Source organism: Sturnira hondurensis, unplaced genomic scaffold (assembly GCF_014824575.4).
Source record: "Sturnira hondurensis isolate 20B ecotype Veracruz unplaced genomic scaffold, ASM1482457v3 Scaffold0010812, whole genome shotgun sequence".
NCBI classification, from domain to species: domain Eukaryota; kingdom Metazoa; phylum Chordata; class Mammalia; order Chiroptera; family Phyllostomidae; genus Sturnira; species Sturnira hondurensis.
Genome location: NW_028083443.1, coordinates 607,217 through 630,615, shown reverse-complemented (window position 1 = coordinate 630,615; position 23,399 = coordinate 607,217). Strand labels below are relative to the sequence as shown.

General features: G+C 35.9%; 1 protein-coding gene across 2 annotated transcripts in view; it reads right to left on the bottom strand.

Annotated features, from left to right (window-relative positions):
* Positions 1–274: 274 nt before the first annotated feature.
* UCHL3 (ubiquitin C-terminal hydrolase L3) overlaps positions 275–23,399 on the bottom strand; it is a 50,274-nt gene continuing 27,149 nt past the window's right edge. Inside the window, exons 7-9 of one of the 2 annotated variants that reach the window (XM_037059348.1) lie at positions 7,093–7,168; positions 1,097–1,155; positions 275–490 (exon numbers count right to left, since the gene is read on the bottom strand). In XM_037059348.1, coding sequence (XP_036915243.1) covers positions 407–490; positions 1,097–1,155; positions 7,093–7,168 — 219 coding nt within the window. In that variant the 3' untranslated portion in view covers positions 275–406. The remainder of the gene's footprint in view (positions 491–1,096; positions 1,156–7,092; positions 7,169–23,399) is intronic. The other variant, XM_037059349.1, reaches the window with a different exon arrangement.

The window sequence follows — 23,399 nt, the reverse complement described above, 5'->3', positions numbered from 1 at the left end:
CTGTAACTCCAGCATGTAGGACAGTGTCCAGCTCGTTACAAGTAGATGCTCAACAAAAGTTCCCTAAACAAATGTTACCACACATGATATATACACATACTATGCAGATGGAATTGTGTCTGTGTCCCCATACAAAACACAACATAAAATTTTAAAGAGAATAAGAAAACTACCGCTAGTCATAAAACAAGGTAAAACCCTTCACAAGAAAGAAAGCAAAGATAAGAAATGCAGCTTGAATTTAGAACAAAAGTAATAAAAAACACAGATGAAGTCAAAGTTTAATCACATGAACTTTAATCAGTCAAGTTAATGAAAATATCAAAAATTAGAGTTAAGGGTATGGCAGCAGAAATTGAATTTGTGTTGCAAATAATACAGTATCTGGTGTTTCCGCTGCTGACCACTACGCAGCAGAAAGAGCGATTGCATTGAATCTCAACTCATCAGGGTCTCGTTCCATAAACTTCTTGCAAACTTCTATGGCATCCTGTGGGGGAAAATGTGTAATGTTTCAGTTTATAAACATGTGTTTTACTTACAAATGATAAGTGTTGCGTATTTTCCTAATTCATACTAATGTTACACTGCAGACTTCTTTCTCCAAATGAAAAATGACTCAGAGCACACCAGAACAACAGTTGGTGGACTAATTAGCTTAGAGTAAAAGTATAAGATAGAGTCAGCATTCTTTCTCAAAACATTTTCAAGATATTGTTAACATGACAATTACATATTTCATTGATTATAAGCCACACAATTTGGTCATAAATTTTACAATCTCTGAAATCAGCATCAAGATACAAATGATGGTATCTTGGATTTAATGAAATACGGAATACAATGTGCAAGTCTTTCAAAACTACTCTTGCCTTTTTCTAATTTGGTACTTGTTCACACAAAGAGCTTTGAACACTTCTTTATTTGATGTAGGTTAACACTAGTTCAAATTTTTCTCTTTCGGATTTTTTTCAAGAGAGCAAGGACAAGGAAGTATCCAAATACAGATAAAAATATTACACAAGTGATCTTTAGAGATGTTATTTTTGAAACGAGAACATTACACTTAACGTGGACCGACAAGGTTTACTGTTACCTCTAACAACGTCTCATCACTGGTCTCACCGTGGTTGATCGGGAACGGCTTCCGTCCGTCTGCAAAACATAGACAAGGAACGCGTAGCTGCTGGTGCAACGTAACGTACTTGGGATTTCCACTCTCCTCTTCTCGCAGTGAGGCAAAGGTTAAATCATATTGAAAACAATACATCCTAAACCAAATATTTTAAATGTGCTACCTATGAGTATTTTTTAACATTAAAAGTCACTAGAACCTTGTTTCCATGTTTGAAAGCCTAAATTATCTTCATAAACACAGTTTATTAGAAATACATATTGGTTTTAACTTCCTAAAAAGAATATACAAACTTAGTAAGTCAGACTCTTATAAAGCTACAATGCCAGTTTTTACCTTCAAAAAAAATTCTTTCTTCCCTTTAAAAGTGAAAGTAGAAGGCTTCTATGTAAGACTGACATGTTCACATCATGAGAGGGAACCGTCACGGTTTGCATGTTACCACTAACTCTGCTCCACCAAGGGAGTCGTACAGGGCAAAAATCTAAGTAAACAGGATTTCTTTCCTGACAATCAAAAATAATTAACCAGCTCTGGCTGGTGTAGCTCAGTGGATTGAGTGCGGGCCTGCGAACCACACGATCGAGGTTCGATTCCCAGTCAGGGCACATGCCTGGGTTACAAGCCAGTTCCCAGCAGGGGACTCACGAGAAACAACCACACATTGATATTTCTCTCCTTCTCTCCTTCCCTCCCCCTCTACAGATAAATAAATAAAGTATTTAAAAATAATAATTAACCAGGATTATAATCATCTTGACTAAACTAGTGCTTTTTTCAATACTGTAAAAAAAAGCCCAGAATTTATCATATAAATTCATGCTGTCCAAAGTAACTGATACTCCACACATGGTGAGACAAAAGAAGGTTTACAGTTGTTTGTATGGAAAATACTACAGTAATTAACAAATAATAATATAAGAATAAACCCTGTATTTCACATACAACTGTAAACTCACTTTTGCCCCACCCTGTATATCCAAATTTATAATTTCAGTTACTTATAAGTGGCACTTCAAGTACAATCCATAAAACACAACCCCTTCTATAATTCCATGGCTTCTGAATATAATAAATAAAATTTTTGAGTCAATAGGTATATGTAGTAATAGACTTGGACTAATACATACTACATTTAAAGAAAAACATAGGTAAAAATTAACCAAACAAATGAAAACTAAGGTTATTTAGAAATGATTTTTTTCTTAAAAACCATATGCTGTTCTCTTAGTCACTATTTTCTTTTTTCATTTTGATTCCTTTAATTTTGTGTAAAAATTATTTTCATATTTTCAATGATGTTGACATTCAATATTGTTAGTTTCAGGTGTACAGCCAGTGGTTAGACAATGGTACACTTTGCCAAGTGTTCTCCCTATATTTTCAGTGCCTGCCTGGCACCACACAGTCATTACAATATCATTGACTATATTCCCTATGCTGTATTCCCCCATAACTATTTTGTAACCACTATTTTGTTTTCCTACTTCTTCGCCTCTTTGCCTCCTACACCCATCCCCCTGAGGCCCCTTCCATCCTGGCAACCGTCAGTGTGTTCTCTGTAAGTGTGAGTCTGTTTCTGACTTGTTGTTCATTTATTTCAGTTTTTTAGATTCTACATGTAAGTGAAATCATATGGTATCTTTCTCTGACTTATTGAACTTAGCATAATATTGAACTTAGGTCTAACCATGTTGTTGCAAATGGTAAAATTTCATTCTTTTGTCCTGGCTGGTGTAGCTAAGTGGATTGAGTGTGGGCCTGCAAACCAAGGGATTGCAGTTCGATTCTCAGTCAGGGCACATGCCTGGGTTGCAGGCTGGTTCCCAGCAGGGGACTCATGAGAGGCAACCAGACATTGATGTTTCTCTTCCTCTCTCCTTCCCTTCCCCTCTAAAGATAGATAAATAAAATCTTTAAAAATTTTTCATTCTTTTTTATGGCCAAGTAGTATTTCACTGAATATCACATCTTTCTCTTATTTATTTATAAATAATCCTCACTCAAGGACATGTTTATTGATTTTTGAGAGAGAGAGAGAAACATGGATGTAAGAAACATGGACTGACTGCCTCCCAGGGATCAAACCCACATCCTAAGTGTGTGCCCTGACCAGGAATCAAATCCACAATCTTTTGTTGCACGGGACGATGCTCCAACCAGCTGAGCCACCTGAACAGGGCTACATCTTCTTTGTCCAATTGTATGTTGATGAACAATTTGGATGCTTCCATATCTTGGCTATTGTAAATAACACTGCAATGAACATAAAGATGCATGTATCTTTTCAAATTAGTGTTTTAGATTTCTTAGGATAAATACCCAGGTGTGGAATAGCTGGTTCATAAGGCAGTCCTGTTTTTAATTTTTTGAGGAACCTCTATACTGTTGTCCATATATAATCCCACCAACAGTAGTTGAGGGCATCCTTTTCTCCACATCCTCACCAACACTCATTTGTTGATTTATTTATGATAGTCAACCTGACAGGTGTGAGATAATACCTCACTGTAGTTTTAACCTGCATTTCTCTGATGATTAGTGATGCCGAGCATCTTCTCATATGTCTACTGGCCATCTGTGTGCCCTCTTTGAAGAGATGTACATTCAGGCCCTCTGTCCATTTTTGAATTGCTTGTGTTTTTGTGTTTTGAGCTGTAAATGTTCTTTGTATATTTTAGATACTAACCCCTTATTGGATGTATCCTTGGCAAATACTTTCCGTTTAGTTGCTTTTTCATTTTGTTGATGGTTTCCTTTGTTGTGCAGTAACTTTTTAGTTTGATGTAGTGCCATTTTATTTTTTCTTTTGTTTCCCTTGCCTGATGAGATACTTAAAAAAATTACTAAGAGTAATGTTGAAGAGCATACTACCTAAGTTTTCTTCTATGAGTTTTATGCTTTCTTATATTTAATTCTTTAATCCATTCTGAGTTTATTTTTGTATACGGTATGAGAAAGTGGTCTAGTTTCTTTTTTTTGGCATGTATCTGTCCAGTTTTCCAACATCATCTATTAAAGAGACTGCCTTTACCCCACTGACTATTCTTGCCTCCTTTGTTATACCCCTCTTGCTCAATACTCCTTTTGAATTTATTAGGAATCCACATTATGGTTACTGTCAATTTCCCTTGAAATTGCCCGTCTTCGTTTGTCTTGTACTTATCCCTGTTCTCTCTGACATCTCAAAGATTATGACTACTCTTTGAAACTCTGAAGTTCTTCAAATTCATTTGAAGATTGTAATCCCCAAAGGGCTCCAATTCTCTATCACCCATTCTCTATCATCCATTCTATCGTCCATTCTCCAATATCTCTGTACGGATCATTCTTCTTGCTAAAGAACAACTAAACCAAACTAGATCCCAGTAGCTCTGCCTTTCTTTTCTGATGTTCTTATTTCAAATCAACTTTAAAATCCTTTTGTGTTGATCTTGGCATGCTACAACAGAGGACCCTTCTTCGTATGCAGCGTACACCTGATATGTCTTCCCTCTACTGCTAGCTAACCAGTCAGAGTTTTTTAGACAACTCTCTGCTTCCCATTGAAGAGATCAGAGATTTTTTCCCCTAAATATCTTTTCAGTGTTATAGCTTATTCTACTACTGTCTCTCAGCCTGAAAGACACCATTGCTTTTTAGTCCCTGGTTATGGATCACATTTATCGTTTCTCTGGCCTTTTCTAAATCCTTGAAGTCAATGGAATGTGTCCAGTAAGTCTCAGCACTCTCTTTATTCCCATTTCTACCACTTGTTCTTTATCACTCAAAATTCAGAATGGAAATGAAGTTCCCAGCAATCATCACATAACTGAAATCCCCAATCACTATTACATCCTCTCTCTATAGAAATTTTATAGACTGAATTAGCAAAGCATTTTCTTCTAAAATGCTCAGCAGGTCTGTTGTATATTCCCATCACAATTTCATCTCATTTTACTTTGTTTCTTACGCAAATCATTCTACTATAGAAGACAACCTTCAAGGTACACATTTTTATAAATATTACAGCTATTTCACCCTGGCTGGTATGGCCCAGTGGGCTGAACGCCAGCCTGCAAACCAAAGGGTCGCCGGTTCTATTCCCAGTCAGGGTATATGCCTGGGTTGCAGGATAGGTCCCCAGTAGGGGGCACGCAAGAGGCAACCACACACTGATGCTTTTCTCCCTCTTTCTGTCTCTCTTCTCCTCTCTATAAAAATAAAGAAATAAAATCTTTTAAAAATATACTATGGTATTTCTTTGTCTTCTTTAATACAGCCATTTATTTTTAATAAAGTATATGATTTTGTTGCCATATGCCAAACATATAAAATCCATCTAAATTTTATGGACCACATTTATCAGTTGTAGTGAGTCTTTTCTTTCTTTCTTTTTTTTCCAAAATCTTATGTATTTTTAGAGAGAGGGGAAGGGAGGAAGAAAGAGAGGAAGAGAAACATCAATGTGTGGTTGTCTCTCACATGGCCCCCACTGCAGACCTGGCCTGCAACCCAGGCATGTGCCCTGACTGGGAATCAAACTGGCGACCCTTTGGTTTGCAGCCTACGCTCAATCTACTGAGCTATACTAGCCAGGGCTGTGGCCTTTCAAAACTCTTCATCTTTAACCCATACAAATGTCTATCTGCTGTGCTATACATCTGAAACTAATACCAAAAAAGTATTGAATGAAAACTGTGATAAATTTTTTTCACTTAAAAAACTCTTTGTCTTTAAATTAAAGAAAATAAAAGTGGCAAGGTAATAATGAAAAGAACCTCACTTTTCTGGTTTTTTATTTGGCCTTTTTTTTTAACCCAAGAAGGTCTCAAGAAGAAGGACAAGAAGCATTCATGAGTACTATATTACTACATATCAATTGTGAAGGAATCTTAAGAAGTTCTCTGTCTGGATGAAACAAAATTATGAGGATTTCCTCCAAAGAGTCCCCCAAATAGTCTACTTACAGTTAAAAGTATAAAAACTAAATGCAGTCACAGGCCAAAATACTAAGTACTTATCATGGGTACTTCGACATACGCCTTAAGAAGGAATTGCCAGAAAATAGACTCACATAAAGTCTCCTTTAAAAAGTCAGATGCAGTGCTGAGGGACAGCACAAAAGCCTACAAACCAGTGATACTCATTACCAAATACAAAAACTAGTCATGAGCCCTGGCTGGTGTAGCTCAGTGGATTGAGCGCGGGCCTGCGAACCACATGATCGCGGTTCGATTCCCAGTCAGGGCACATGCCTGGGTTGCAGGCCAGTTCCCAGCAGGGGACACACAAGAGGCAACCATACATTGATATTTCTCTCCCTCTCTCCTTCTCTTCCCCTCTATAGATAAATAAATAAAAATTAAAAAAAAAACTAGTCATGGATATTTATGTGTTAAAACTAGTTTCAGGATCAAGATGGCTCAGGAAGATGCTGATAACTATCTCAAAAATTTAGTAGATACTCAACTAACTGATGTACAGGAGCTTCCCATAGTGACTTTTACTTAACCGCTTTGTTAAAATACGGAGGTTGCCCTGGCTGGTGTAGCTCAGGGGATTGAGCACGGGCTTGTGAACCAGATGATCGTGGTTCGATTCCCAGTCAGGGCACATGCCTGGGTTGCAGGCCAGTTCCCAGCAAGGGATGCATGAGAGGCAACTATACATTGATATATCTCTTCCTCTCTCCTTCCCTTCCCCTCTAAAGATAAATGAATAAAATCTTTTTAAAAATTATTTTAAAAAATAAATAAAATAAAATACAGAGGTGGCACGCAAATGTTCCTGAAGTCTAAGTGCCTGAACACCAGAAAACATTTTTTACTTTCTAGAAAGTCCTGAACGAAAAACTTCTCATTATACCATCAATTAATTTATCTAAGCACACCAAATATCAACAGTCCTGTTAATCATAAATACACACTTTCCCATTTCCAATTTCTCTCCCCAGAATAAGTTTTAAAAGTTCTTACCTAATTCATAGAGATGCCCATCTACGTGAACTAATGCAATAAAATGAAGATCTACTTTTTCATCTATACTTGGTGCCTGGAATGGGAGGGAAAATGCATATTATATATGTTAGTAGACAAATCAATCAAGTACATATAAACACATACAAATACTATCAAATGACACAGAGAACATTTATTCAAAATAATTCAAGACTTAACCTTTGATATGGCGGACAAGTAAATGTGTTTACATTTATAACAATGCGCTCACCCATCAACCACAAAAATGTTGACTTCAAGCATATCTTTCTTAATCTCAATCATCTAAAAGCCTATGGTTCTGTTCACCCTCAGAGCCCCTGCACTTAGCACAATGCCTGGTATATGATAGATGTACAATGTAAACTTGCTGGGTGAAATGAATGTGCGAAGCAATTTGTCTAATTTTTGAACCTTGAAAAAATAAAGTCTTTTCAATTTAGTAACAGCATAAACAGAGTTAAAAATAAAAACCTTTTCAATTCTAAAGACATCAAGAAAGGGATTTCTCCTCTTAAGGACTTCCCCTTGATAATCTCATCTTTTGAGTAAAATAAGTATCTTTATTCATCCTAAATTTAAAAGGTTTAAAGTGGCTCTTTAAAAAACATGAATAGATGCAGGAATATACCCCAATAGATTAAAGGGGAAAAGTAAGAATAAGAACAAATTAAAATACAATTAACTGTAGCCTGTGACTTTTCTCTTGCTTTCTTAGTAAACTGTTTGAAACTAAAACCTTACCAAGGTTTTAGAGATTACCGAATCAATCTGCATGACAGCATCTGCAACCTCTGTTAAACATTCAGCTTACGCCAAGTCAGTTTGTGACGCCCTGACACTGTCTATAACACACAGTAACTGCACAGTTAACACAGGTGTGTGTTAGCTGTATATCACATCTGAATGGTCTGAAATGAAATACAATCAGTATTAAATGCAAGTACAAATTTTAGGGGCAAAAGTTTTAAACAGGCGTAATTCAAATTACATCTCATCTTACTTAACCTCCTATAATACAATACCACCTTACTCAACTCTGAAATTCATACTTTTTCACCCTTTAGTAATTATAAAATTTTAAGTGAACATGAAGTTTTCAGATACAGAAATTTGAAAGGCCCAGGAAAAACATAATTATCTTGGATTCACTGAATGCTTTTAAAACATTTACAGATAGAGTGATCTATGTGATCTCACTCTCTTCCGAAATGATTTCCCTCAAGTTTATGAATGAGTGCACCACACACAAAAAAATGGTGGCAAACTAGCTCTTTCCAAGTTCAATATGTAACTGAAGAATTCTGCAGCTGGGAGTAATCAAAGCTTCCCGGTTTCACTGCCGTGAGACTCCTCTCTCCCACAGTCCCTCCAGCAACTGGGAGCTGTCACTAGGTTTTGTTAATTATACCTCACACTGACAATGAAATAAGTTTCTCAGTGTTTCCATCATTTTATAAAAAGTCTAATAGCTCCTGAACATGATATTTCTTCAAGTAACTAAAGACAGTGAAAATGAGTTCCCTTACTTTCCTGATCAGAGAATCAACTACACCAGTGATCAGTGAGTCCAATATTCTCATTTTACCAATGACTGAAAGCGAATCCAATTTAGCCTTTTTCAAGGCTAAAACTTAGGCCATTCTATAAACTATAAATTCAATTCTATTTAAAAGTGTTAGAAAGAATTCTTTAACCAACTAGGAAAGAGTCTTGGTATCTCATTGTAAGACATAATTCTCCAACAGAATATCAAGTATTTTAAATCTTTTGGGCTATTATATTTTCAAAAAAATTTAGTTATTTTAACACCATCTCTTAAGAACAATACATCTTATAGCTTCCATTTTTCATATTTTGTCAGTAAATATAATACAGGTGTACTACAGATAAAAGTAGTATAATTGGAGTCAGAGGCCTGAATATGTACCCAATCCCTGGAACACTGATTTTCTTATTTGTTTTGAGGTTTAAGTGAAATGTATTACAGTAATTGGTAAACTGTTAAGTGCTACTAAATACTCTCCATTGTTCCAATATTAACACTGCATTGTCGCAAAATGTAAGAAATCACTAAATCTAGCAAGTCAAAATTGGGTCAGTACCGGTCTGAACCTTTTCCTTTGGTCTACTTTAATTGGTCTGAAAATCTGAAATGTGCAATTATCCATTGCTTAAAAACTTGAAATTATCCATTGCTTTAAAAGTATTCAACACCAAAACATAGATAAACAAAAAGCAAATTCCAGTTAAGTTCTTAATTTCAAAAATAACCAATAACTAAACAACAAAGCAAAAACTGGAAGCTATAAATTGGGTAATTTTTGCTTATATTTATACATATTATTTTTATAAAGTTCCCTAAATTTAGAATAAAACACTACTTATCTCAAAGAATTAAGAATATGACATATCAATTAAATAGCGGTTAAATATTAACATAGAAATTTCAAATTTTAGAAAAGCATAGTTTAAATTTAATCTATAATTATATGGTACTTAATATATACCAGGCACTGTTCTAAGTGCTTTTTATGTACTCACCAATTAACTGCCATACAAAGGTAGGTAATGTAATTGCACCCATTTTATTCTCAAGAAAACTGAGGCACAGAAGCATTAAGTAACATGCTCTAGATCACAAAGCTCATAAATGATGGAATTTGGGTTCAAACCTAGGCAGTGTCATTCTAGAATCCATGTTCTTAACCTAGACTATGAATATTTATGGAACTATAAAGCAATGGAATTAACATGAAGCAAAGATCAATATTATATAAAAATATATAAACCTGAAAAAAACAATTCTATGACATGTCCATTTATATTTAGAATATTTTAAGTACAAAGGAATTTATACATATTTAGAATTAACTGTGCCCAAGCAGAATTTACAAAATTAGGGTTTTACTCTGATCATTTAATTCACCTTATGTCTCCTACTGTACAAACTGGCACAGCAAGGAAGCAACGAATATCAAATGATAAATGAACAAAAATGACAAATGCACAGTGTGACCCAGTGAGGACAATGGAATAGAGAGACACCGGTTTGCTGATACTCGGCAAAAATGAAAGTCTTTTCTGATGACCATACTGGTATTCGGTGGAAGCAGATGTTTACACAAAAGTGCCAAGACTCCACTTCATAATTTGAGTTTAGCTCTAGAAGAGTAAGTAAGGGGAGGAAGGAATGTTCGACACCACTTTTTTTTTAAGTATTAAAATGTATTTGTAATCAGACTTCCACTGGCTTCGAAAGTCATGATGATTTGTGGAAGTGTCAAGTACCTTACAAATATACGGCACACATGAGATCTTTCTGATATAACAAATGGGCAGGCTCTATCAATACACGGTCATTGCCACCAAGAGTCCCAAATATCAGAAAGGCAAGAGCTATAGTTGCCGAATCCTGCAGTTTATTTTAGTTATAAAAATTGTTAGAATTCCATCATTAACCTAAATATTTAAGAAAATTGCCAAGATTACAAGAACATATATACTCTTTAATAGTTTGCTAATATTCTCTATCTAAGAAGGAGAAATCATAAAATTTGTGGGAAGCCTAAATCAGTCCACAAAGAAAAAGTCTTCACCTCTTACTCAGAAAGATGCTTAGAAACTGAATAGGCAGGGAAGACTGGACCAAGATTAAACCGAGTACCTGAGCCACCTCAGGGAATAAAACAGCTGAGATGAAACACCCTGCACCATGAAGGGTTAGATTAAGGATAGAGTAAGTAAAGCACCCCAGAGCATGACAAGAGACTAGAGTCATGTTCAGAAACGTGAAAAAAAAAGTAAGAGATGGTGAAGAACTCAGAAATTACACAGCATTTGTTGACCAGAGTCAACTAAATGAAATTGGAAAGATGAGGGGTAAGAGAATACATACTCACTTTAACAACCGACAGGAACTTAAACATTATCATGAATGTCGATCAGTACTCATCGAAAGGCAGGCACTCTTATGTTGGCAGGCTATGGAGTGGAGAGATGGGTGCCCACCAGGCACTGGTGACAGTCAAGCTAGACCGCAAAGCATGGAGATATGCTTGCAATCGTATCAGAGGAGAAAAAGCTAATGGCTGAGTGAACCAAGAGAAAAGCACCCTGAAGAACTGAAGAAGTTTAAGGAAAAAACGGACTGCCCTCTGCACTGGAAGAAGAGATGGAAGATTGACTACACTTACAACAGAATGGAGACCCAAAGATGGTAGGCGTAAGAAGGGTCGCCAGCGACGAAGACGGAGAGATGGACTGGTAGCCTTTGCAGGGTCTACATGGCTACGTTTGCCCCAGGGCAGGGATGCATGGTGACACAATGATGAGGCCTTCGTTCTGCAGTGGCTACAATGAGGCTGTGATGAGGATGGCGAGGAGGACTACATAATTAAAAAAGAGAACATTTTACTTAGACCACGTTACTGGGCGATCATTTATTCTTAAAAGCAACGTATGGTCATACTTCTATTTATATGGTCTAGTACTTTTAATCAACCATAATGTAGAAAAAGACCCTAAATGAATACTGGTTAAAAGTGGGCAAAGTGGAAATATATAACCAATGTATCAGGTTATATGCCATAGCTTTTGTAAGCACACATCTAAAATATTTCCATATCCTCATTTGCATAGCACAGACTCATGGAATTGATTTTAAAAGCCACTAAAATGGAATTATTATACAAAATTCTTTTTCAAAAAGGAATAATACACATGAAACATGTAACACATACAAAACAAACTAAGGATGATATATAGAAGGAAACTGTATGGTGATAAACACTGGTAAAAAGAATTTCTTAAAATAAGCACCAAGGGCTTATTTTAAATAAGCATTTATTTTTTTGCTTATTTTAAATAAGCAAAACCCAACATTTTAAATAAAATATAAAAGGAAATGAAATAAACCCCTCTTAAGCTGATGAACTGCATAAACTATCCTCCTATTTAGGATGGCAAGTTAAATGGAAACAATCATAGCCTATCAGCCTTTTAAAAATAAACAATAGTATTATTTTAAATATATATCACTTACTTTGTGCCAGGCACTCTGTTGAGTACTTTACAAGTATCAAATTTATGTAATCTCCCAGTAACCCATGAGACAGGCACTGTAACTATCCTCATCTTTACAAATGAGAAATCAGAGCATGTGGAGGTTAATTAACACATATGAAGGCGCACTGCTGGCCCATGGCACGGCTGGGATTCACACACAGAAAATCTGGCTCTAGAACGCAGAGATCTCAGTCACTGTGGTCTATAGCCTAAGTGGCCAAGAGGAAGATTTTCATACTGATTTATTAGACTAGATTCTAATGAGGAGTAGTAATCCTCTTAAAATTAGATATTTTAAGAGTCACCCTGTCGTATGCTATCATATCACAAAAGATGAATCTGACCCAAAAGATTTCCATAAAGTAAACATGCTTACAATAACTATTATTTATGCTAATCCAAATAATTTTATAATGGTCACCTTCCATACATAACACTAGTATGTGAAATAAAAAATTGATTTAAAGCAGTATGAAAAAATTACAACCACTTGTAACCATAAGAAGCACTAAGAAGAGAAGAACCAGTAAGTCCTTGCTTAGTAATAATGAATTTCATTAACCACGACCTGTTCTCTTTAAGAAAAATGAAAGCGTTTTCTCTGAACGATTTCTAAGACTTGTTCAACTCGGAAAATTCTATAATCCTTAGTACTTTTGGTCTATGTAAACAACGCATGGACAAAGCTCTCCTGGTGCTAAAAGAAAGCTATCATTGTGACGAGGAGCTAAAAAACACATTTGTGAGCACCTCCTCTAGGCATCATAAGAATCAATCAATCAGAAATACATAAGTGAATTCAACGCTTGGCTCTTTATGGGAACAAAGCTGTATATAACCATGTCTGTTCTCACAGATACAGTCTAATCAGATATTTTTCATATTCAATCTGACTACATTTAAGTAGAAGAAATGGAAGGAAAAGAATAAGAAACATGATTAAGGAGGAAAAGAAATGAAGTAAAGAAAAGTGGGAGGGAGAGGAGACTAATGAGCAGTGCAGGAAACAAGAATTCCCTAAGAATCCGGAGAGGGACACATTACTAAGGCAGAGGCAGAAGTGAAGGTGTGCACCTAAAGAATGTGGAAGGCTTGGTGGGTGAAATGGGAAGGATACCCCTTGCCAAGATTCAGTGAGAAAAAGAACAAAAAACAGCAACAAACAGGACATGTTCAAGGGACCAGACTATCCGGTCTGGGATTTGATTTATCCTTTGAATCTAGAAAGTGTGCCTGTTACTTTTTCACAGTGCTGGCAGAAGACAGGAGACACGTAGGTCAGAGCAAAAGGACTTTACTCATAGCCCAGTAACGGGCAGGACTGCCAGCATGTTTGTGTCATTCACATGAAGGCCCAGGTAGATGGCTGTGCACACAGTGGGGTGCCCTGCAGGGACAGAACACTGAGTTGGGCACGCTATGGTTTTACAGAAAGCAGTAAGCACCGCTGTTGTTCGTTCTAGAAGCAGGCATTGCCTCAACTGTCATTCTTGCTTACTGTGAGAAAAGCAATTTCCGACTTCAAGTATGATGGCTCCATTCTTTTGCCATTTTTAAAGAACCATTTAAAAACTTTAAAAAAATAATTTCAAGTTTACAAAGAGTTACAATGACAAAAATAGCATAAGAAATACCTAGATTTGCCTATGACATTTTACCCTAATTTGCTTTATCATTTTGCTTATGTTTTTCTCTCTCTTCCTCATTCTCTACATAAGTTTTTTCCTGAACCATCTGGGGGCAAGTTGTATATATCATGGCCCTTTACCCCTAAATATTTCATTATTTCCTAAGAATAAGGGAATTCTATTACATAACAGTAGTTAGCACCTTTGTAATTTTATATTGATAGAATACTTTCATCACCTGGATAAATTTATATAGATAAAATACTTTTGTCTAATCTTCCATCCACACTTTAATTTTCTTAAATTGATCTATTCATGTCTTTTGTAGCATTTTCCCTGAGGATTTAATCCAGGAACAGGTGCTGAATTTACTTGTCATGTCTCTTTACTACCCTTTCATCTGGAACGTATACAGTCTTTGTCTTTGACATTAACAGTTCCCTTCACCCATATTCTAATAAACAGTTTTCTACCAAAAAAATCATGCTGTTTCTTCCTTTCTAACCATGTGACTTTTACTTCCTTTTCTTGCCTTACTGCATTGGTTAGGACCTCTAGTACAATGATGAATTTCATTGATTTTTTACTTTCGTCTTTATTATTTCTTCCTTCTGCTTGCTTTTGGTTTATTTTACTGGTTTCTTCTACTAGCCTAAGGTTAAAAACTTAGGAAATAACTTGACGTCTTTTTTTTTTTCTACTGTAAGCATTGTCTACTTTCTCTAATCCCTGCTTTAACTACAACCTAAATATTTTTATTTTTAAATTTTTCCAGTAATGCAAATGTTTTCTCATTTCCTTTGTGCCTTCCTCTTTGATCCATGACCTACTCAGAAATGTGTTAATTTTTAAATATTTGGAGACTTCTTAGTTTTTTTTCCTATAACTGATTTCTAAACTTAATTCATTGTGGTTAGAAAACTCCCTTTGTATGATTTAAATTTTTTAAAAATTTGTTAAGGTTTATTTTCTGATCTAGAACATGCCTTATCTTGGTAAACATTCCACACATACCTGAAAAGAATAATTAGCTGTTATTGAATGAAGTTTTCCATAACTGTTAATAGTGCCAAGTCGTTTGATAATGTTGTTCAGGTTTTAGATATTCTTACAATTTGCTGTGTCTATTTATTCTACCAATTACTGAGATGAGTATTGAAATCTCCAACTCTAATCGTGGACTTGTCTATCTCTCTCTTCAGCTTTATAAGTATTTGTGTCATACTTAGAGGCTGTATTTTAGCTGCCTACACAAACTTCATTATATGTATGTCATGTCTTCTTGGTGGACTGATTTATCCTTACGTAACGTCTTTCTTTTTTTTTAAATATATATTTCCTTTTTTCATAGTATTTTTTTAAAGATTTTTAATTTATTTATCTTTAGAGGGGAAGGAGAGAGGAAGAGAAACATCAATGTACGGTTTCCCTTTTGTGCATCCCCTGCTGGTAGTTAGCCTGCAAGGAACTGGCCTGCAACCCAGGCATGTGCCCTGACTGGGAATCGAACCGCGATCGTCTGGTTCGCGGGCCCACGCTCAATCCACTGAGCTATGGCAGCCCGGGCTCATAATGTCTTTCTTTATCATTGGTAGTATTCCCTGTTCTGAAGTCCACCTCATCCAACGTTAATACAACTATTCCAACCGTTTTTGTGGTTGGTGTTTGCATTATACATCTTTCCCCATTCTTTCAATTTCATTTTTCAATTAATTTTTTATGGGGTCACATTGGTTAATAAAATTACATAGGTTTCAAATGTACAATTGTTCATCATTTGTATTTTGTGTTACATGTTTACCACCTATAGACACAAGTCTTCTTCCATCATCATTATCCCCCTTTACCAACTTTTACCTCCCCCCACCCCCGCACCCTCTGGCAGTCACCATAACACTGTCTGTGTCTGTGAGTCATTTTGTTGTTGTTGTTTAATCCCTTCAACCTCCTCACCCAGCCCCCAATCCCCACCCCTCTGACAGCTGTCAGTCTGTTCTTTGTATTTATGAGTCTGTCTCCACGTTGTGGTTTATTTTGCTCATTAGATTCCACATACAAGTAAAATTGTATGGTACTTGTCTTTCTCTGACTGGCTTTTTCACTTAGCATAATACTGCCTAGGTCCATCCATGCTGTCACAAAGAGTAAAAATTGCCCCTTCTCTTTTTTTAAAAAATCTTCACCCAAGGAAAAGTTTTTATTGATTTTAGAGAAAGAGGAAGGGGGACAAGAAGGGGTGTGGGGTGTGGGAGGAAAGATAAAGAGAGAGAGAGAAGGAGAAGCAGTAATTGGTTGCTTCCTGTATGCGCCGCAACAAGGGATCGAACTCACAACCTATGTGTCCTGACTGGGGATGGAATCTGCAACCTTTTGGTACACAAGACCTTCAACCAACTGAGTGACCCAGCCAGGGTAAGATTTCCTTCTTTATCACAGCTGATTAGTAGTCCATTGTATAAATGTACCACAGCTTTTTAATCCACTCCCCTACACAATATGGGAGCTTGTGCCGCTTACAAATCTTACCTATTGTAAATAACAAAATGAACATAGGGTACACACATTCTTTGGAATTAGTGTTTCAGGTTTCTTAGAATATACCCCAGAAGTGGAACTGCTGGGTCATAAAGCAGTTCCTTTTTTTAAGTTTTGAGGTGACTCCACACTGCTTCCCATTGTGGCTGCACCAAATCTGCGTGCCCACCCACAGCGTAGGGGGGCTCTCTTTCCTCTACGTCCTCGCCAGTACTTGGTGTTTGGTGACTGATGATAGTGATTTTGACAATGTGAGGTGGTATCTCACTGTAGTTTTAGTTGGCATTTCTCTGATTATTAGTGATGTTGAGCATCCTTTCATATGTCTCTTGACCATCTGAATGTCTTCTTTGGAGAAGTGTCTATTTATACCCTTTGCCCATTTCTTAATTGAATCATTTTTTTTTGGTGTTGAGTTTCATAAGTTCCTTATAAAATTTGGATATTAATCCCTTATCAAATGTATCATTGACAAATATGTTTTCATATTTCATATTTCATTGTGGACAACAGGAAAATCTGGACAATATGTTGTCTTTTCATATTGTTGATGATTTCCTTTGCTGTGCAAAAACTTTTCAGTTTGATGTAATCCAATTTGTTTATTTTTTTCTGTTCCCTGAAGTGCTTTATCAGAAAAAAAAAAACACTGCTACAAGAAATGTCAAAGATTTTACTGCCTATATTTTCTTTTCATGGTTTTGAGTCTAACATTTAAGTCTTCAATCCATTTTACGTTCACTCTTCTGAATGGTGTAACAACATGACCTATCTTTCTTTTTTTGCACATATCCAATTTTTCCGTCACCATTTGTTGAATAAACTACCTTTACCTCATTGTATATTTTTGCCTAATTTGTCAAGTATTAATTGACTATAAAAACATGGGTTTATTTTCTGGGGTCTCTACTAATCTATATGTCTGTTTTTATACCAGTACCATGCTGTTTGGATTACTAGGGCCTTGAAGTATAGTTTGATATCCAATAGCATGAGTCCTCAAACTTTGTTCTTTCTCAAGATTGCTGTGGCTATTCAGGGTCTTTTGTGGCTCCATATAAAGTTTTGGAATATTTCTTCTAGTTCTATGACATATGCCACTGGTATCTTGATAGAAATCACATGATTCTATAGATTGCTTTGGATAGTATAGACAGTATAATAAGCCAATAATCCTGGTGAACATAAATGCTAAAACCTCAACAAAATATTAGCAAACTAGATCCAGCAACACATAAAAAGGTCATGCAACATGACCATGTAAGATTTTTTCCAAGGTTGGTGTAATACCCATAAATCAATGAACATGATATTCCACATAAACAAAATGAAAGATAAAAATCACACAATTTTATCAATAGATGCAGCAAAAACTTTTGATAAAACCCAGCACCCATTTATGATAAAAACTGTCAGTAAACTGATAATAGAGGGAACATACCTCAATGTAATAAAGGCCATATATGACTCAGAGCCAGTATTATCCTATATGATATTATAAACTATAAAAGTGTTCCCCTTAAGATCAGGAACAAGACAAGGATGCCGCTTTCATCACTCTTATTCAACATAGTACTGGAAGTCCTAGCCACAGCAATCAGAAAAAAAGGTTACAAAGGCATTCAACTTGGAAAGGAAGAAGTGAAACTATTATTATTTGCAGATGACATGATACTGTATACAGAGAAACCCAAAGATCCCACTGAAAAACTTCTAGAACTGATAATGAATTCAGTGAAGTAGTAGATTATAAACATCCAGAAATCAGTTGTATTTTCATACACAAATAATAAATTATTGTTTTCTTAGTTTGCCTATCAGAAAGGCAAACTAAGAAAACAATCCCATTTACAATTACTCAAAAAAAAAAACTTTGGAATAAATTTAACCAAGGATATAAAAGACCCGTACTTGGAAAATTACATCAACTGAAAAAAGTAACTGAAGAAGATACAAATAAATGGGAACACATACTGTGTTCATGGATAGAAAGAACTAACCCATTCTTTTCATTTTAAGCTCTCTGACTTTCTTGTAGACAGCATATAACTGAGTTTTGCTTTTTACCAATGTGATCATCTTTCCCTCAATTTGTGTGTTTACATTTAGACCATCTACATTTAGTAACTTCATTTAATTTTAATATGGTTTTATTAAAATCTACCATAGCTTGCCAGTTTTCTATTTTTTCATCTGTTTTGTTCCTTGTTTTTTGATTTTTTTAATTTCATTTTATCTGTACTACTGTCTAGTTTATACTTTTACCTTGTTTAGAAATTGTCCAAAGATTTACATCTTTAGTCACAGAGTTTATATTCCCTTTTACCTTGTTTAGTAATTGTCCAAGGATTTATCTTTTGTAATATTTTAAAATATATATTATTATGTTATTATAGCTGTCCCATTTTCCCCCTTCATTCCCCTCCACTCTGCACACCCTCTCCCTCCCACATTCCCCTTCTTTAGTTCATGTCCATGTGTCTTAAGTTCTTTAGCTTTTACATTTCCCATACTATTCTTGCCCTCCCCCTATTTTCTGCCTGCCATCTATGCTACTTATTCTCTGTACCTTCCCCTCCACTCCTCCCACTCCCCTGTTGCTAACCCTCCATGTGATCTCCATTTCTGTGGTTCTGTTCCTGTTCTAGTTGTTTCCTTAGTTTGTTTTTATTTTAGGTGTGGTTGTTAGTAATTGTGAGCTTGCTATCATTTTAGTATGCATGTGTTTTATCTTCTTTTTCTTAGCTAAGTCCCTTTAACATTTCATATAATAAGGGCTTGGTGGTGATGAACTCCTTGAACTTGACCTTATCTGAGAAGCACTTTATCTGTCCTTCCATTCTAAGTGAAAGTTTTGCTGGATAAAGCAATCTTGGCTGTAGGTCTTTAGATTTCATGACTTGGAATACTTCTTTCCAGCCTCTTCTTGCCTGTAGGTCTCTTTTGAGAAATCCACTGACAGTCTGATGGGAATTCCTTTGCAGGTTACTGTACCTGTATCTTTTGTAATATTATCATCAAATAATATTGCACCACTTCATATGTCATGTGAGAGTGTTACAGCAGTGTTATCCCAATTTCTTCCTCCCGTCCTTTTGTGCTATTGCCATACATTTTCATATATATATATATATAAATTTACTGTACATGGTTACTATTTTTATTTAGAAAGTCAAATATTTCTAGGGCAATTTTTAAAAGAACAAAATTATTTGTTATTTACCTTCCTTATTCTATTTATTGATCTCCATTCTTTGTATAGATACAAGTTGTAGTGCTAGTGAGCTGGGCATGAATTCTGTTTTTGTTTGTGACAAAATCTTATTTCTTGATTTTTTTCCTGCCAATGTTTAACCCATTCTAGCTTCATCTCCAGCATTTAATGAGCACCTGTTATGTGTCAGGTATTACACCAGGCTCTTGGTATACTACCAGGAACAGGACAGCCTTCTCTCCTGTCCTTACAGTTTGTGCAGGTACATGCGCACCTGAAAAAATGGGGCTTTATCACAACATATACAAGTATTCTGTGCTATTCTACTTTTAGGAGATAAAAGGCCATGAGACTTATACCACATTTTCTGCTGTTAAATTGCCTTCAAATGTGATTATTAATGGAAGCATCAAGTTTGCTCAAGTTTCTAGTATATAACACTAGATCCAAAATACTCAAATACAAATGTATAAATTTTATGAGATCAACAAGCAATAATGTAGTATGAAAAATATTATCTCACATTGACCAAACATCTGGATATGCTTCCACAGTTTATCTTCTCAAATAAGGCAAATCTCCACCATTTTCTATTTTTTAAACACCTCTCTCCTAATTATACTACCCTCAGAGGTCTTTATTTTAAGATATTTTTGTTCTATTGATTTCTTTCAGCACTTAAAAATGTCATTCCATTGATTCTATGTTACATAACTTCTGAGGAGAAATCTGTAATTTTTTATCTTTGTTCTGTCTGATAAGACTTTCCCCTCTGACTTAAATATATATATATGTATATATATATCTATATACACACACACACACCCACACACACGTGTGTGGGTGTGTGTGTGTGTCTGGTTTTCAGAAGTTTGAAGACTGTATATGTGTGTGTGTCTTTGGAGAACAAGGGTACTCATATCACCTTCTATTGTCCAAGACTCTTGAAGCCGTTGAATGTCTTTATTTTGGGCAATATATTTGGCCATCAGTACTTCATATACGGGGTCTACCTGGAAAAAGCCCAGCCATTGTTAATATAACTAGAACAGTTTACTTGACATCAATGTAACCTGGCTGCCAAGGAGAGTGGACTGGAATAAGCATGTGTGAACACTGATGACTTCACTGTACTAGTCAGTAGTGGCAGTAGACACTGTTGAGTGAGCATGCATACTGTTTGGCCGTCACATTAAAAATGACTGAGCACATACAGCAATGAACCTGCATCATATTTTGTGTTAAGTTTGAACACTGCTCCAGAAAAACTATTTGGATGATTGAAAAGGCCACAGCTATGGGCAACTGGTGACTGGCAGCTTCATCATGACCAAGTGCCCACTCACACATCAAGTCTCGTGCAGAGTTTTTCAGTGAAACATCAAATCGCCCAGATGACTCAGCCCCCACAGAGCCCAGATTTGGTGCCCTGCAGCTTCTGGCTTTTCCCAATACCAAAATAACATTTGAAAGGGAAGAGATTTTAAACCATCCATTAGATTCAGGAAAACACAACTGGGCAGCTGATGACAGTAATTGGAAGAACTGTGCCAGATCCCAAGCTGTCTACTTCGAAGTGTTCTGAGACATCACTGTCCTATGTACAAGGTTTCTTGTACTTTGTATCTTCTTCAGTAATGTCTCTATTTTTCCTATTACATGGCTGGATGCCTTCTGGACAGACCTGGTATTTTCTTCTATAGTATGTCCACTCCTCAACCCCACCTCTCTCTTTTCCTTCCATGATCCCACTTTTAACTATTAAATCATTTGAAATTGAGCCGCCGTTCTTAGATGCTCTCGGGGTTTGGTTGTTTTTTTCCCCTCCAAACTTTTTACTTTTGTGATTCAGTTTGGATAAATTTCTCCTATCCAAGTACTCACCAGGTCTGACTCTGCATAGTTTCCAAGATACATGAGATTGAGCACATACAGGGTGGTATGGCTATAGCTAAGAATAAATTTCTAAAGATTTATCTTCAAATCTACTGATTCTTTCCTTAACTTTATTGAGTTTCCTGGTGAACCCAATTTAAGCACTCTTCATTTCTTGTACTGTGTTTTTAATTACTAGTGCTCCATCTGATTCTTTTTTATTGTCTCCAACTCACTGTTGATATTGCACATCTGCTGGTATACACTGTCTACCTTTTCTACCTGAACCTTTATCATGTTAATTATTATTTTAAATTGCATCTGACAGTTCCAACATCTTGATTACATCTGAGTCAAATTCTGTTGTTTTTTTTTTGTGACAGTGTGTTATTATTCTTCTTGTTTCCTTCTTTGTCTTATAATATCTGGTTAAAAGCCACACTTACTATGTAAGAACATAGAGACTGAGATGAATAGTACTTAGGAATGGGCATGCCTCTTCTTTTGTTAAGCCTTCAGTATATGGAGTTGAGTCCATCTAATCAAGGAATTGTGCTATTAGGGTTTTGTTTTTGCTATGGTTACCCACCAGCCTGAAATCTACTCACGTTACTTTGTGCTTAGGGTAGAAGCAGGATTACTGGGTAGTTTCTTCATCAGTGTTCTTGTTCTACTCGCAGTTTTAGGCTTTTGTTTGGAATCTGTGCCTAAATATAGCAACAAACATACCAACTCTTAAATTTTCCTGATATTACATTAGCTGTCAATGAAGTTAAGTATCTAAGTTAGCCTTGCTTTCAAATACAAAAATTTAAATCGTGAGCTGAATCTTAAGACTAAATATCCAGTTTTTTACTTTGTTTTCCATGCTAATTGGAAAAGATCAAATATCTACTATTTATTCTTGAGTCTTTTAGAAGAGTCTCAATAAAGAGTTTGCTTTCCAGAGTGTCTGAATAAGAAACTCAGTTCCTCAGCTTTTCAGTTCTAGTAGGGAAAACCAAATTTGCTAAAAATTATATACTTCATTAAAATTAGTAACAACATCAATTTTTGCCTGGACATTAACAGTGAACCGGTGCCCTCTCTGCTTAGAGTCTGGATATCACAACAGCACACTGTGACTTCACACAAACCACTGTCCAGGTAACACAAAACTATCTTTTCATTTCGGTTAGAGAACCCAGAATAGGTTTTTCAGAGACCCTAGGAATTTCAAAAGAAGATTAAATGTTTTGCTCTGCAGAAAGAATTCTAAGAAATTTAATGTACTATTTTTTTTTTTGAGAAAGTAGGTACATACATTCACTTGAAGAGATTTTTTTAAAATATTTTTTTAAAAGATTTTATTTACTTATTTATTTTTTAGAGGGGAAGGAGCAAGGGAGAGAAACATCAATGTGTGGTTGCCTTTTGTGCGTCCCCTGCTGGTAGTTAGCCTACAAGGAACCGGCCTGCAACCCAGGCATGTGCCCTGACTGGGAATCGAATCACGATCGTCTGGTTCGCAGGCTCGAGCTCAATCCACTGAGCTATGCCAGCCAGGGCCCACTTGAAGGGATTTTTAATCATTCTGATTCTGACTTATATCCTCTCAGAATTAAAAAAAAAAGAGCGAGTGATGTGGATACAGTCCATATCATGACAGTGTTGTTTTTTTTTTCTGGTAAAGCACAAGGATTAGATGACCTGCCACAAGCCATGTAACTAGGGACCATCAAAACTAGAGACAGAGCCCATGAGCTCCAATTTCAGAGTCATTACACAGAAGACCACCACCAACCAACCACCTTCACTGATTCATAGAGACAACTCTATTTCTAGCTGTGTTCCCCAAACACTATTCAAATCTTTCAATTTTTAAAACTTATAATTAATTCAGAAACAAAAAATACTCAGGTTCTAAAAGGTAAAATTGTTATTCCTTCACCATTAATGTGCATGTCACTGTGCACATGTAAAAATGA